General features: G+C 42.1%; 1 protein-coding gene across 2 annotated transcripts in view; it reads left to right on the top strand.

Moving 5' to 3' along the window:
• Nucleotides 1-15,667, top strand: part of PTN (pleiotrophin) — a 106,679-nt gene that overhangs the window by 78,957 nt on the left and 12,055 nt on the right. For both annotated transcript variants that reach the window (XM_068972892.1, XM_068972891.1), the window contains exons 2-4: nucleotides 850-965; nucleotides 2,067-2,240; nucleotides 4,780-4,941. In XM_068972892.1, coding sequence (XP_068828993.1) covers nucleotides 851-965; nucleotides 2,067-2,240; nucleotides 4,780-4,941 — 451 coding nt within the window. In that variant the 5' untranslated portion in view covers nucleotide 850. The remainder of the gene's footprint in view (nucleotides 1-849; nucleotides 966-2,066; nucleotides 2,241-4,779; nucleotides 4,942-15,667) is intronic.

Below are 15,667 nucleotides of genomic sequence, written 5' to 3'. Positions count from 1 at the left end.
AAGAAGCGGGCTGTCCTGGCACTTGTCCTGGCGCCTTCCCCAGTATGCTTGGCAAGGCGATCATGTTGACACGATGCTGTCACAAGTGACTTCAAGTTCTAGGGCAGTCTTGCTAATGCTATCAAATGTGGAGATTTCAAATTATGAGTAAATGTAAACCCTTTACTCCATTCTAGAATTTAGAGGATTTTCAGTACATTTGAGTTTAGAAGTGTTCTTGCTGTATATTGAAGGTGTGTTATCTCTACTTCTGTTTTGGGCTTCACTTTTCAGTGGATCAATGAATAACACAACTATGATGATAAGACAATCGTGGTCATGGAAATGATAAAACAAGATGAGAGGTATTGATCATTACGGATGCATCTGAAGATAACGGCAAACATATACTTGCACAGCTAATCTATTCATGTGTCCACTCACATTATATGCATGGACGAAAACATCATGGTTGTTTTTAGGAATCATCAGGAGTTATAAGGATAACTACAGTCATTGCCATTACCAAGTGTCACTATCAGTAGGACTTACTGTAGAAGTCTGTTCCAATGCATACCATCAAGATTCTTTTGCTTCCATTGCTCTTGAGTCATACTTAGCAAATGGTTGTGTGAAGTCTTATGTGAAGTACTGTTGTATTTTATCAGTGAATACATGCCTGGTTGCAGAAGAGCACTTACTTCAGTGGCTGTTGGAGAAAAGATTGAACTCTGCTCCATATAAATGATATAAATCTTCCTAAAATCTGATGTTTCAGAAATGGAAACTGGAGTCCTTCATCAAGAAGTTCAGTGAGCTTTCTTTGACTTAGGTTGACACCACCTTCTCCATTTCTCTGTTTATTCTTAGAATGCAGACTCCACAGTACCTGCAGCAACGTCGAAAATTTGCAGCTGCCTTCTTGGCATTTATTTTCATCTTGGCAGCTGTGGACACTGCTGAAGCAGGAAAGAAAGAGAAACCAGGTGAGCAATATGGTTATGAACAAAAGTCTTCATTGATTAATGTCTATCTAATCCAGCTACTTGCTTTTTTGTCTTTTTGCCTTCCTTCCCCCACTTTTTTCCTTCTTTCCCTTTCTTCCCACTTTCCTTACCTAAGTGGCATCCCCTCTTATCCCATCCCCCCACTCTAAGTCCTGAAATATAGATGGTGACCATTAACTATTAATTGAAATAATAATTATTATTAATAATAATTTAATAATTATTAAATTGGTTGGCAATCAAATGCTTAATTTATGTTGATATTCTTCTTCGAAAAGAGTCCTGGAAGCAAATTTTGTTTTATCTCATGAACAAAGGAGGAAACTGAATCTTAGCAGGAATAAAGCACCTTTCCCATGTCACTTGCAATGTCATAAGTGGGCTGTGGAGCTGAGAGTCTGTTACGTCTGTGGTCTACCACATTTAGTTTATGTTACTCCATCTATGGTCTTCTCTCATAGCTCAGTTGGTAAAGAATCTGCCTGCAATACAGGAGACCTGGTTTTGATCCCTGGGTCAGGAAGATCCCATGGAGAAGGAAATGGCAACCCACTCCAGTATTCTTGCCTGGAGAGTCCCATAGACAGGAGCCTGGCAGGCCTGTGAGGGTGCAAGAGTCGGACACAACTTAGTGACTAAACCACAACCACCACTCTATCTATAAAACAGAGAAAGAAGCATTGACATACATTGGAATGACTAATCTGACAACCATTAATTTTCATCGACTATTTTCCTATTTTTTAGATTTAACTTGACTTTGATCATCTTCTCTTTTTCAGCAACATTTGCTTCCAAAAGGAGGTGTCAGTAAACCACTTAGCGCAGTCCCTGGCACATAGTAAGAATTAAATCAATGTTAGTTCTAGCTCCCTAGTTTTCTTTCTGACTTCTCCTGGTCATTGGTTGATTCAGTCATTCATTCAGCTAACACTTACCGAGTTCCTACTCTGTCCTAGACACTGAAGAGAGAGGTAAAATCACAGATCATACAATTAAGGAGCTCAGGAATGAACTTGGTTTTATCCAGGAGTTAAAGAGTTTTCTGAGCGTTGATAATTTTTCCTTCTGCCCTTTCAGAAAAGAAGGTGAAGAAGTCTGACTGTGGAGAATGGCAGTGGAGTGTGTGTGTACCCACCAGTGGGGATTGTGGGCTGGGCACCCGTGAGGGCACCCGTACCGGAGCTGAGTGTAAACAAACCATGAAGACCCAGAGATGTAAGATCCCCTGCAACTGGAAAAAGCAATTTGGCGGTGAGTCCCACCCTTACTGTCCTATTGATTTAATCTTCCACCCTGAGATAATTCTTGCATCCTTCCATTGGGTATCTTTTTGAGGTTGACTCTATTTTAACAAGTTTATTTTATCAAATACAAGATAACCTGGCATCTCGCCCAACCTCGGGTCCCTCGTTTTGCGTACTGCTAGAATCTGGAACCAGATAGTTTTCTTGTCCTGGAGGGAGGGCTGCTCTGTGCATAGGATATTTAGCTGCAGTCCTGACTTTTACCCACTAGTTTCTGGTGGCACTCCCCACCTCAACAACTGTGACAGCTGCAAGTATCCAGATGTTGCTTCACGTTTCCTTTCAGGGTTGGGGCAGAGGGTCAGAGTAGTCCCTGACTGAGACCACTGCCTTAGCAGCAGGGACTGAAAATAGTTCCTCGGTCCCTCTTAACAGTGTGTTCTTTCCTTCTGTTTCTAGATCCTTTTATCTTCCCTTCCTCTTTTCTTATTTAGTCTCCTCCTTCTCCAGATCTCTCTCTCTCTCTGTTACTTCCAGGCCTTCTCTCTTTCTCTTGCTCCCTCCCCACTTGCCACACTGGTTCATAGCTCTTTACTCACCAAACCCAGATGGACTGCTCTGAGCCACTGTTCATAGATTTTAGCTCAGTGACTATTGCCAGTTTCATGCTGACCTCGTCTCCCAATCTGAGAAGGAATCTTTCAACACTTTTGACCCTAAATCCACCATTGAACACCAAAATTGCCTGTTGTTTCTGCCCCCCCCCCCATTCTAGACTTGTCTTTCTTGCCACAGTGGGACACAATGCCCCAAGTATTCTCACTGGTTTACAGAAATGTGTTTTGGCCTACTGGACAGTGGAGAAGGGTAATGGATACATACACTACATCTTTTTCATTCTCTATAACCTTTGGGGTTATAACTTTATATAAGCGGAAGTAAATTCTATAAAGGCATGGTGAAATTCAGATAAGTTTGATCTTAAATTGTATATAACTACTCTAAAGATCTATACATAAAATGTCTTACAAATGTGTTTTAAAGGTCTTCTATATATAAGTGTCTAGAATATATAAAGAGCTCTCAAAACTAGCAATCCAGTTAGAAATTGGGCAAAAGACATAAACAATCATTTTACTAAAGAGGATACCTAGGTGGCAAACCAACATGTGAAAAGATGTTCAGCATCTTTTCTCCATGATGAAAATAAAAATGAAAACCAATGAGGCATCACTATATACTACACACCTATCAGAATGGCTAAAGTCAGAAATAACGTCAAGTGCTAGCAAGGATACAGGAGAAACTAGATCATGCACACTGGTGATGGGAATACAGAACAGAGAGCCACGCTGGAAAAGAGCATGGCAGTGTTTCACAAAATGAAACTTGTGTTTACTATACAATGCAGTGACTTCACTCTTAGGCATTTATCCTAGAGAAATGGAAACTTATGTTCCTATAAAAATTTATACATGAATTTGTATAGCAGATTGAGTTGTTATAGCCAAAACCTGGAAACAACCCAGATATCCTTCAGCTGGTGAATGGTTAAACAAACTGGGGTACATGCATACCACGGAGTGCTCCTCGGCAATGGAAGGAACAGACTATTGATTCATACAGTTGGATGGACCTCCAGGAAATGTTGCCGAGTGAAAAAGCCAGTCTCAAAACATTACATACTATATGATTGCATTTATATAGCGTTCTTAAAATGACACAGTTATAGAGGCAGAGAACAGATTAGTAACTACTAAGGGTTCAGGAGGTAGGAAGGGCTTCCCTGGTAGCTCAGCTGGTAAAGAATCCACCTGCAATGCAGGAGACCCCGGTTCGATTCCTGGGTCGGTTGGGAAGATCCCCTAGCCAAGGGACGGGCTACCCACCCCAGCATTCTTTCCCGGAGAATCCCCATGGACAGAGGAGCCTAGCAGGCTACAGTCCATGGGGTCGCAAAAAGTCAGATAGACTGACTAAGAAAAGCACAGCAAGGAGGTAGGAAAGGAAGAAGGATGCTGAGCTATGACTATAAAAGGATCACCCAAGGGACCTTTGTGTTAGAAGTTGTTTGAATGTTATTGATGGGGGGGGGTTCACTCTTACCTATACATGTGATAAAGTCACACAGAAGTCAGTGTCCACGTACCATATACACAAATGAGAGCATGTGAAAGTGTGTGTGTGTTAGTCGCTCAGTCGTGTCCGACTCTTTGTGACCCCATGGATGGCAGCCCACCAGGCTCCTTGGTCCATGGGATTCTCCAGGCGAGAATACTGGAGTGGGTTGCCATTTCCTTCTCCAGTGAATAAATAAATTCTCTGGCCTGTGTCCATGACAAGTTCCTGGTGGTGCTATAGCTATGCAGGATATCACCATGGAGGGAAACTGGGTGTAGAGTATACGGATCTCACTGTATTATTTTTCACAACTGCATGTGTACCAACAATTGCCTCACTATAGAAAATCGAAAGCAAAAGTGTCTGTTTTCATGGTACCCCAAGAGGAACTCAGAGATTTCTGTTTGGTCCTACCCTGCCTCCAGCGGAGTGCAAATACCAGTTCCAGGCCTGGGGAGAATGTGATCTGAACACGGCTCTGAAGACCCGAACTGGGAGCCTGAAGCGAGCCCTCCACAACGCTGACTGCCAGAAGACAGTCACCATCTCCAAGCCCTGTGGCAAGCTGACCAAGTCCAAACCTCAAGGTAGGTTCCTGTCTTTGAACCATAATTTTAATCTGAGTGGACTGAAGGGCTCAGGCAGGATCTTCAGATGTGCAAATTTTCCACAAGGAAATCTTGGGTGAATCACCTTAAGAAAGGGATTGGAAAAAGTCCGTATACTGAGCACCACACCAGCACTTTTCAGCAGCAGGCAATTGATGAGTTCAGATTGAAGTCCTCTGCACTGATGAGGGTACAGGAATAGTCTCCTTGCAGAAACAAACAACTTAGCAAGACAGGCAAATTAAGACAGTTATATGGTGACTTACTTGGCTTCCCTGGTGGCTCAGTGGTAAAGAATCCGCCTGCTAATGCAGGAGACACAGGCTTGATCCCTGGGTTGGGAAGATCCCCTGGAGAGGGAAATGGCTACCCACTCCAGTATTCTTGCCTGGGAAATCCTTTAGACAGAGGAGCCTGGTGGGCTAGAGTCCACAGCTTTGCAAAAGAGTCAGATAAGACTTAGTGATTAAAACAGCAATGACAACAACAATGGTGACTTATAGTCTCAGCCCTAAATCAGGACCACATCCTGACAAGTATGAACACACTTAGGAAGATCGAAAGGCTGAAAATTCAAAATCAACTCTCCTAGATAATCAATGTGTATAGTTCTCATGAAATCAGTTACATTATTTTATATTTTTCCTTTTTCTACTACCTAAGTTGGTAAGTTCTGTATTTCTAATTTTTTTTTTTTTAGTTAGATTAGCTTATCATGGAATTCCAAAATTATGTAGAGCTATCTTTCTATTCATTCCCAGAAAGTCAGCTTTCATGCTAGAGAAAATAAACCAAACTAAATAGCATGGCCATGGTTTCCTACGATAGAATCCCAGCTGAGGGGAGACAAGAAGGTATTAAAATCTTCTATTTTATGGTTGTATGGATGAGTTATATCCCCCCAAATTCAAATATTGGAGTCCTAACCCTCAGTCTCTCCAAATGTGACTGTGTCTGGAGATGGGGTCTTTAAAGAAGAAATTAAAGTTAAATGAAGTCATAAGGATGGGTCCTAATCCAATATGACTAGCATATAAGGGGAGAAGGCAATGGCACTCCACTCCAGTACTCTTGCCTGGAAAATCCCATGGACGGAGGAGCCTGGTAGGCTGCAGTCCATGGGGTCGCTGGAAGTCAGACACGACTGAGTGACTTGACTTTCACTTTTCACTTTCATGCATTGGAGAAGGAAATGGCAACTCACTCCAGTGTTCTTGCCTGGAGAATCCCAGGGATGGGGGAGCCTAGTGGGCTGCCGTCTATGGGGTCGCACAGAGTCGGACATGACTGAAGCAACTTAGTAGCAGCAGCGGCAGCAGTATATAAGGAGATTAGGACACAGACAGACACGCAAGAGAGACAAGGTGAAGACATAGGGAGAAGACAGCCATCTACAAGCTGATGAGTGAGGCCTCAGAAGAAATCATCTTTGCTGACACCATGATCTTGCATTTCTGGCCTCTAGAACTGTGAGAAAAGAAACTCCTGTTGTTATGCCATGCACTCTGTGATCTGGTATATGGTAGCCCTAGCAAATGAATATGATGGGCCTCAGTGAACTCTATCTTAAAATATCTCTTTAGCCTTTGCTCATTTAAATGGACTCTAAAATGGATATGAAAATTCATATTGGCTAGATTAATTATAAGGAAAATTTTAGGAAATGAACATTAAAAGTCCATAATAAATTAAAATCAGAAAAAATATCCTCAGAAACTGAGGAGGATTGACTGGCTTGCTGCTGATGGGCAGGAAGGACCCCTTTCATAGGCCTCACTCTTTAGTCTGACGGAGGCTGGTCAGACTGATGGAGGCTGGACCTGCAGTGCATATCTGGGATTCAGGCCACGGAAACCTCTGCGGTTGTAGTGTGTATTTGAAAGGCATAACACGGGGCTAGGGTCAGTTCACTGAGTTTGTCTGCCAACTGTACAAATATCACTCTTCTGGAAACAGTGACACAGAAATCTAATGAAAATCCCACACCTCGTCTATTCAGTGAGAGAGTCCACAGACTGGAAGAACTAAGAGATGCAGTTTTCAAATTAGTTGATTTTTAATCCAGTCAGAGAACCAAAATCTTCAGCATAAATATAGAGTGGAAAAGAAAAGGGATTGAAGATGTCTCCATGTTCCAATCTACTGGTTCTCAGCCTGGGCTGCACACACAATTTTCTGTGGGAACTTATAAAGATCCCAGTGCCCGGGTATAACCCAGACCAACTAAATCAGCATCAGTAGTTTTGAAAAATTAAAATGGTTTTTAGGGGATTTCAGTATCAGCCAAAATTGACAGTAAAATTCACAGGGACCACGGATAGGAAGGCACTCACGCACAAGCTTCCATGCCATCCTTGGTCTCTCCTTTGGTGAGAGAAACTGCAGTTTGAGGGGGTGAGGAGAAAAAAAAAAAGGGATTTTGATTAGACAGGTGGTGGATGGTGGTGGGGCTGGGTGAACGTGTAAAATGTCGAAAAGTCTGGAATGAGTCGGACAAAGTAGGAACATGATTAAGAAAGACTTCTTAGGATATTTGATAAATATATTAAATGAGGCTCCATTTTAATTGGACTGGTGAATAGTTCCCTTTTTTACATTTCCCATTTAGGGATACATAATGAAGGTTAAAAGTTTGGTTCAGGCTTGAAAAATAGAGGTAACAACATTTCAAGTGGGTAGGCAGTCTGTTGTTTTATGTCAAAATTTTTTTACTTAATTTTTTATGTCAAAAATTAAAGTATATAATTAATTGAAAATGGACTTACCTGAACTGAGTTCTGTATTTCAACAACACTACCAGTTATGCATCTCACAGGTCATTAAGATTTAATCTTTTGGTACATAACATACCTTTGCTAAAACTAATCTTTTCCCTCTCAACAATGGAAGGTTCTAGGAATGTAGTTTGCACACCAGGTTCTCAGCTTGGTCCAGACCAGCTAAATCAGCTCAGTAGTTTTGAAAATCTTATCATATGAGTTGAGCTAGGGAGACTGTCAGATAGAAGATTTTCTTAATGGGATTCACACACACTTTCCATAACATATTTTTCATGGTTTAAGTAAAAATGTAACAGGTGGCATGTGTGGGTTGTATATATTTTTATACCATTTTTTCCCAAATAACCATGAATGGATGTTACAGCTTTCTCTATGTCAATTTCTACCCTTAAGATAGCTCATTTATTTCTGATCAATGGAGAAACAAGTCATAATGAGATAGAATCTCTATTATGATTAGTATTGTCCTGTTTCTACTCTCACACCTTGCTCTAGGTGTTTTACATATATTGTCTCATAAAATTCCATATATTCTTGCAAGTAGATTTGGATATGAAGGATACTGAAGAACACTGGTTACTTTATTTGCCAGGGGCTACATCTCTAATAAATGACAAGAGTCCACACTTGGCTGACTCTAAGTTCATATTCTCTTTCATACCCTGTAGATTTCTTACTTAATCTCACTTGGATATTAGGTAACCGCCATGAGTATATTTTTCTTTGAAATAAGAGAAGATGAGATTTCTAAAGGTGGCTCAACGGTAAAGAATCGGCCTGCAGTGCAGGAGCCACAGGAAACACAGGTTTGATCCCTGGTTCAGGCAGATCCCCTGGAGGAGGGCATGGCAACCCACTCCAATATTCTTGCCTGGAGAATCCCCGTAGGCAGAGAAGCCTGGCGAGCTATAGTCCATAGGGTCTCGAAGAATTGGACATGACTGAAGTGACTTAGCACGCACACACGAGCTTTGTTAAATCCAACAGTGACGTGGGGGATGATGCCCAGATGGAAGAAGACAGTTTTTAGAACATTATTTCCAAAAGTGTTCTGAAAGACATTTCCCAGAATATAAGTTCCAGGAGGACAGGGACTTGGTCTATTTTATTCTCCACTGTATCCCTTTTGCTTAGAACATGGAATAGCACACCGTAAGTGATGAATAAATATTTATAAAATAAATGCTATTAATAAAAGGCAAAAAATGTTTTGTAAACCAGATCCACCAAAGAGTGGTGGAAGCTGGAGTAAAGAAGTGATTTAAAGAAATTTTTCTCAAAACTATACAGTTATAAATTAGTTTCTTCCTTTATTCAGGAAAGAGTAAGTTATTGATGTTCTCTTGTGTTTTAGCTTATAAAACACATAAAAAAGACAGAGGCGGGTAGAGGACCCATTAATTTTGACTCAAGCACTGTCATAGGTACTCCTCATCATTTAATTCAACCATCAAACAACACTTTGTAGTGCATTTTGTTTATCTTACTTTTATATGAGAAAACACAGGGTTCAAGGAGTTTAAGCAACTTGCCTGAGGTTTCACAGCTTGTAAGTTTTGAAACCAGGATTCAAATGTAAAGTTAGCTGATTTGGAAGACCCACTGCCTTTTCAATTGTTCTGTGTTGCCCCTAGGTCCTGGAGAAGGGAATGGCAACCCACTCCAGTATTCTTGCCTGGAAAATCCCATGGACAGAGGAGCCTGGCGGGCTATGGTCTGTGGAGTCGCAGAGTCAGACACGGCTGAGCACACATGCACACACACGCATGCCCCTAAGTATTATAAACTCATGAAACTCTGGCTGCTGCTGCTGCTGCTGCTGCTAAGTTGCTTCAGTCGTGTCTGACTCTGTGCGACCCCACAGACGGCAGCCCACCAGGCTCCTCTGTCCCTGGGATTCTCCAGGCAAGAGTATTGGAGTAGGTTGCCATTTCCTTGTCCCTGAAACTCTCCAGTATTAGATAAATGTAGAGCTTCTAGGGACCTTGCCTGTGATTGATGGGGCCCTCATGTAACAAATGAGGACAAAGGAAATCCGTGATTCATCCAAGTCCCCCTGTTGTTTAGTAGCAGAATCTTTCCAGGCTTTGTTCTCTTTTGACATCATTTGTCTGTCTTTTTAACCCAGTCTCTGACCTCATAGCCAGAATATACTTTCTTTCCCCCAACATTATCCTTCTCATGAAACAGAACATCAAGTTCTGGGATTTTTTTTTTTTTTTCTTTATCTGCTTGTTTTGTAAAACTCTTTTGCTTGGTTACTGGCCTCTTGTTTTAAGAAATGGTAGTGGATTAACACACAAACTGCATGATTCTCAGTGTGAAAAACATGCTTTTTAAATTTTAGAATGGAATATTAAGATGTTTGTAAGGCTGTGATGACCCAGCATTAAATTGAGGAAAGATGGGAGAACATCCTCCTTGTGGGATAATTGTTGTGACTTGCTTATTAATGAGGTTAAAAGACTGAAGGACTTGCCTGGAGAGAGGAGGTACTTAATATCTAGAATTGCCATATAAATTTTGGCAAATTACTAAATATCTCACTTGATTTGGTTAAAAATTGTCTTAAAATTCATAGAGCTTCATTCTCACAGCATTAGCTTTTGAGGTAAACAAGTGGTTCTTCTTACTGCTCTGGCAATATTGTACAAATGCTATACTCTAGCCTTGGTTCGAAGTTTCAGTGAAACTTTTAGATCCTTATCTAAAGGTTCTCTTGTGTTGGAATCCCACTTAATCTGAAAAGAGCTTTTAGTCATTCACTTCTGAATTATACACCCAGAAGAAGGGAGAATATTTATATCCTATACAGACTTAAGAATTGGAAGATGTAGAATTGAAATGTAGCTTTCCTGGGGTAAGGACAGATTGCTCTGGGGAGGGTCATTGACTGAGAAATTATAACTGGAATTTGCTTAATTGCTGCCAGAATCTGGCAGGGAGAAATTAGTGAGTCATAGTGTTGGACACTTAAGATTTTAATTTCTTAGGAAAAGAGATTCAGAGTATTAATTAAAAATTTTAATTAAGAAAATCCTGTGTCTGTCGAAGAGATTTTAGCTGCAGCAAGATCTATTCTAGCTAGTGAAGCAGAAAGGGGTTGATTGAAGAGTTTTATATAGCTCACAGACTCTCCGGAAGGGCCAGAGGATTTGACTTGGATTCAGCAATATTGCTGAGAAGACATCAGATCCAGGAGAAATGTCTAATCACACCATACGTGACTGATAGAACAGAGACCCTCTTGCTGAAAGTACCCACTGCTTGACGCATATAATACTGAGTTGGACACTGGAAGCTTCACCCTCTCTGTACCCCCAAAGCCAAACACTTCTACCTCCCTTCTTGCCAAAATGTCCAGTCTCCCCAAATTTGGCCTTATTTTCTGCTTGTTCTGCTCTAAGACTCATTTAAGAGTGCCTGCATGGTGGAAACTAGGTCACATATAAAATTCTGCTGCAAGAGGGTCTGGGAAATGTCTAAAACTTTCTAAACTTTGCTTATAAATACAAAGGAGAAGCTGAAAAGGATTTGAATTGGTATTCAGTGAGTGGATCCTCCAGGGAGTATGTGTTAGAGTGTATCATTAGACCTACCCTTCTCTCCTATTGGGCTAGAAGAGGCACTGATGACATTTCTTGGAGAAAAATCACACTGGACCAGTTGAGAACCAAACTATAGAGAGAAAGAAAGAAAGTGAAAGTCCCTCAGTCATGTCTGACTCTTTGCGACCCCATGGACTATACAGTCCATGGAATTCTCCAGACCAGAATACTGGAGTGGGTAGCCTTTCCCTTCTCCAGGGGATCTTCCCAACCCAGGGATTGAAGCCAGGTCTCCCACATTGCAGGTGGATTCTTTACCAGCTGAGCCACAAGGGAAGCCCAAGAATACTGGAATGGGTAGCCTATCCCTTCTCCAGCAGAACCTCCGCACCCAGGAATCGCACTGGGATCTCCTGCATCACAGGCGGGTTCTTTACCAACTGAGCTATCAGGGAAGCACCTATAGAGAGAGGTCTTTCCTTACTGGGACCAGCAGTCATTCTTTGTTGAGTCATTTTGGTCTTTTCAGTTTGAAAATAATGTACAGGAATATTTGAGCTGTTGAGCAAGGGCAGAAGGTTGGAAATGTGGCCAGTAAGGGTTGACAGTGCTGTATCAAAGTTCAGAGCAGAGAACCCTTCAGAGGGCAGTGAGTGTTTCTCCATGGTCTCCTTGGAGGACGGACTCACCGTAGACTTAGAAGGTGGTCCAGCTGAGTGAGGCTGGCAGGATGGCCTATCTGTGGGGGAGCTGGGGTCCTCCAGGCTGGCCTGTCTGTGGGCACAGGTGCAGCCCAGGGGAGCAGGCTGCTGGTAGCTATCACCTGAGTGCAGAGTCAGAGAAGAGGCCGAGGAGGGGACTTGTGTGGGAGGCACCTAGATGAGCTGAGGTCCTCCTAGGCGCCACAAATGATATAGCACCATGATCATGTTGGATCATTCTAGAATCTTGAGTTTTCCTTGACATGGAAATCTTTTGTTGCTTTATGAACAAGATACACAAATACTAGAAAGTATTGTGGAACTCCTTTCGATTCTGACATCCCAGCTTGGCATGTGTCTGCTTCCGAGTTTGTGTGACAGAGGGCATGGACAAATGGTTTCCCGGAGAGGCAGGGTGAGGAGCACACGGATGGATGGCTGTGTCACAGGTGGTCCAGGCAACAACGCTAATCCCTCCTGCCATCCTGTCCACCAATGTACACTCTGCTGGTGCCAAGTCCTTGTCCAGTTTCCCTGCTCTCGCTAACCCTGATTCCTTTTATTTCTTCCCGGCTATTTCTAAAAGCTTCGCTACGTTGATGCTCTCTCTTTTTTTGGATGATTTCCTAGGCTTCTCAGCTTTGACGATTCATCTTTAAAGATCAAAAGCACGGCAGCCATTTAAGTGTGAGACTCGGCAGTGTGCAGGGCACAGCGTTTGGCAGTTGATCGTTAAATGGGAAAGGGGGTCAGTAAAGTGATATTTCCCGCATTCTCAATTCTCTCCCGCTAAATAGATTCTTTGGTTAGTTCTTTTAAAGATAAAAGACACTCCCCAACGTTTCTTTCTATTTTCTGGGCTCTGACGTCCCTTGGGAATGAGCATGGAGCTACTCTGTGAGCTTTGCTAGGCTGAGAGACTTTGAACGTGTTCAGAGAGGTGAGCGCACAGAATCCCAGTGCCGGCCAGTCTGGGAGGGGCTTCCTCCTCTCTGAGATCCCTGGGGGCTCGATGGCTGCTGCCCTTGCATGTGACCAGAAAGAGAACTCCTGGGAATTTGTTCTTTTTGACCAGGAAGAAACAGTCTTACTCAGTTTGGCCTCAAGGTTTTCATTTCTTTTTCATTCTGCTTGTGGCACTCCTTGAATGTCTATTTTATTTCCCATGATACTGTTCTTGAAGTGAGAAAATCTAAATCTACCCCTCTTTTATTAGAATATCTGTTTTGTCTTCTGGAAACTAAAATCTACCATGAATATCTCATAGCACGTTGCATAGATAAAAGTACTTTATGTAAAAATCTTTGATAAATGTGCAGTATTTTGTAGAATGTTTCCTTCCTTCCAAATGGATTTCTTGAGGTGGGTGTTTCCCTCAGCACTTTTTCAGGCAAAAGAATTATGGTGATTTACACCTATAGTGACTAGAGTTAATATTTTGTGAGAGCCTGGTGTGTGCGTGCTAAGTTGCTTCAGTCGTGTCTGACTCTTTGTGACCCTATGGACTATAGCCCACCAGGCTCCTCTGTCCATGGGATTCTCTAGGTAAGAATACTGGAGTGAATTGCTTATCACTTCTCTAGGGGATCTCCCCAACCCAGAAACTGAACTGGGTCTCTTCCATTACAGGCAGGTTCTTTACCAGCTGAGCTACCAGGGAAGCCTGAGAGCCTGATAGATTTTTATTATAGTTGGGTAAATGCTCATACATTGTCATTGAATATTCACAAAATCTCTGTGAAATAGTTACTATGACCATCCCCAATTTTACATATATGGTAACTATGGCTTAGACAACTTAAATGCCTAGTATAAGGTGATACAGATAATAGGCAGCGGAGCCAGGACTTAAATATAAGGCAGCCTGACTCTAGATTTCCTGCATTACATATACCTCCTACCCCTGTATCTATTCCATATAGGCCTCTCAATTTCTTATCTAAGAAAAGTAATGATTTTCAGACCCACTTATTCTTCCTTAAATCCCTCTTTGAGCATCACTGCTATGAGCACAGAATCAGATCCTGGCTCCTTAGCAGGACTTGCTGCTCAGGCATCATCCAGCTTGGCTCTTCCTGGATCCTTGCTCCAGGCATTGCTCATAGACTCCGCCCCAACCACACCAAACTCCCACAGATGGATCCATGGGCCATGATTTGTTATATGTCCATTTCTCTATACCTGTTATTCTAGAAACTTTTGACCTGTTTCCCTTCTCCTATGCTTTATACATTTCATTCTGTAAAACCCAGCTTGTTTATTCAGCAAACATTTATGCAGTGGGTGCTGTAGGTTAGATCAGCACCAGGGATACAGTGACCTCTATGGACCAGAAGTGCAGTAGAAGGAGGATAAATCCCAGTGTACTGCAGGGAGCTCCAAGTGTTCTGAGAGAAGCATGCTGTCCTTTGACATAGCTCCCAATGTATTCATTTATTTATAAAATCTATTAAGAGCTTGCAGATTGCATCTTAGGTGCTACTGATATTAAATGTCTCCTTCCCTCTTATTTCTGTGTTCTAGTGGTGATAGTGGGTGGATAATAGTGATCAAAATAAACAACTAATAATTAAAATGAGAACTACATATTGAAGAAAGTGGTCTTAACTAAAGAGCCAAGTGTTAGAGTGACCAAGAGGGAAGTGGGCTAAGACAGTGTAACTGGGGAGAGGACCTTTGAGAGGTCACTTTTGAACCTGGACTTGAAGATAAATAGCAGCTAGCCACAATGTTTTGTTGTTCAATCGCTCAGTCGTGTCCAACTCTTAGCGACTTCATGGACTGCAGCATGCCAGGCTTCCCTGTCCTTCTCCATCTCCCAGAGCTTGTGCAAACTCATGTCCATCAAGTCGATGATGCCATCCAACCATCTCATTCTCTGTCACCCCCTTTTCCTCCTGCCTTCAATCTTTCCGAACATCAGGGGTCTTTTCCAGTGAGTCAGTTCTTCCCATCAGGTGGCCAAAGTATTAGAGTTTCAGCTTCAGCATTAGTCCTTCCAGTGAATATTCAGGATTTGTTTCCTATAGGATTGACTGGTTTGATCTCCTTGCAGTCCAAGGGACTCTCAAGAGTCTTCTCTAATACCACAATTCAAAAGCATCAATTCTATAGTGCTAAGCCTTCTTTATGGTCCAACTCTCACATTCATACATTATTGGAAAAACCATAGCTTTGACTATATGGCCTTTGTCTGAAAAGTAATATCTCTGCTTTTTAATACACTGTCTAGGTTTGTCATAGCTTTTCTTCCACGGAGAAAGCATCTTTTAATTTCATGGCTGCAGTCACTATCTGCAGTGATTTTTGAGACCAAGAAAACAAAGCCACACTACTATTCTAAATAAAACAAGGGGAAGTTCAGAGTTCTGAGGCCAAAAAGAGCTTGTTTTTGTTGAGGATTAGAAAGGAGATCCCTATGAGAACTTGCCAGACTTCCCTGCCCAAGCCTGCAGTGACTGCCTTATCTCTAAGAGCTGGCCCCTGTGATAAGACAGTCATCACTGCCTCTGCAGAAGGTACATGTCTGCCTTGTCCCACACTGGAGCTCTGGAGGTCAGGAGCCACAACCCAATTCACCTATGCAAGTTACTACAACTCAGGTCCTTAGTCCCTGAGAGGAGCTCAACAAATGGTACTGACTCGATGAATGAATGGTGGTGGTGGTTTAGTCGCT

The sequence above is a fragment of the Capricornis sumatraensis genome, chromosome 5 (assembly GCF_032405125.1).
Source record: "Capricornis sumatraensis isolate serow.1 chromosome 5, serow.2, whole genome shotgun sequence".
Classification (NCBI taxonomy): domain Eukaryota; kingdom Metazoa; phylum Chordata; class Mammalia; order Artiodactyla; family Bovidae; genus Capricornis; species Capricornis sumatraensis.
This window is presented reverse-complemented; position numbering and strand designations above follow the sequence as displayed.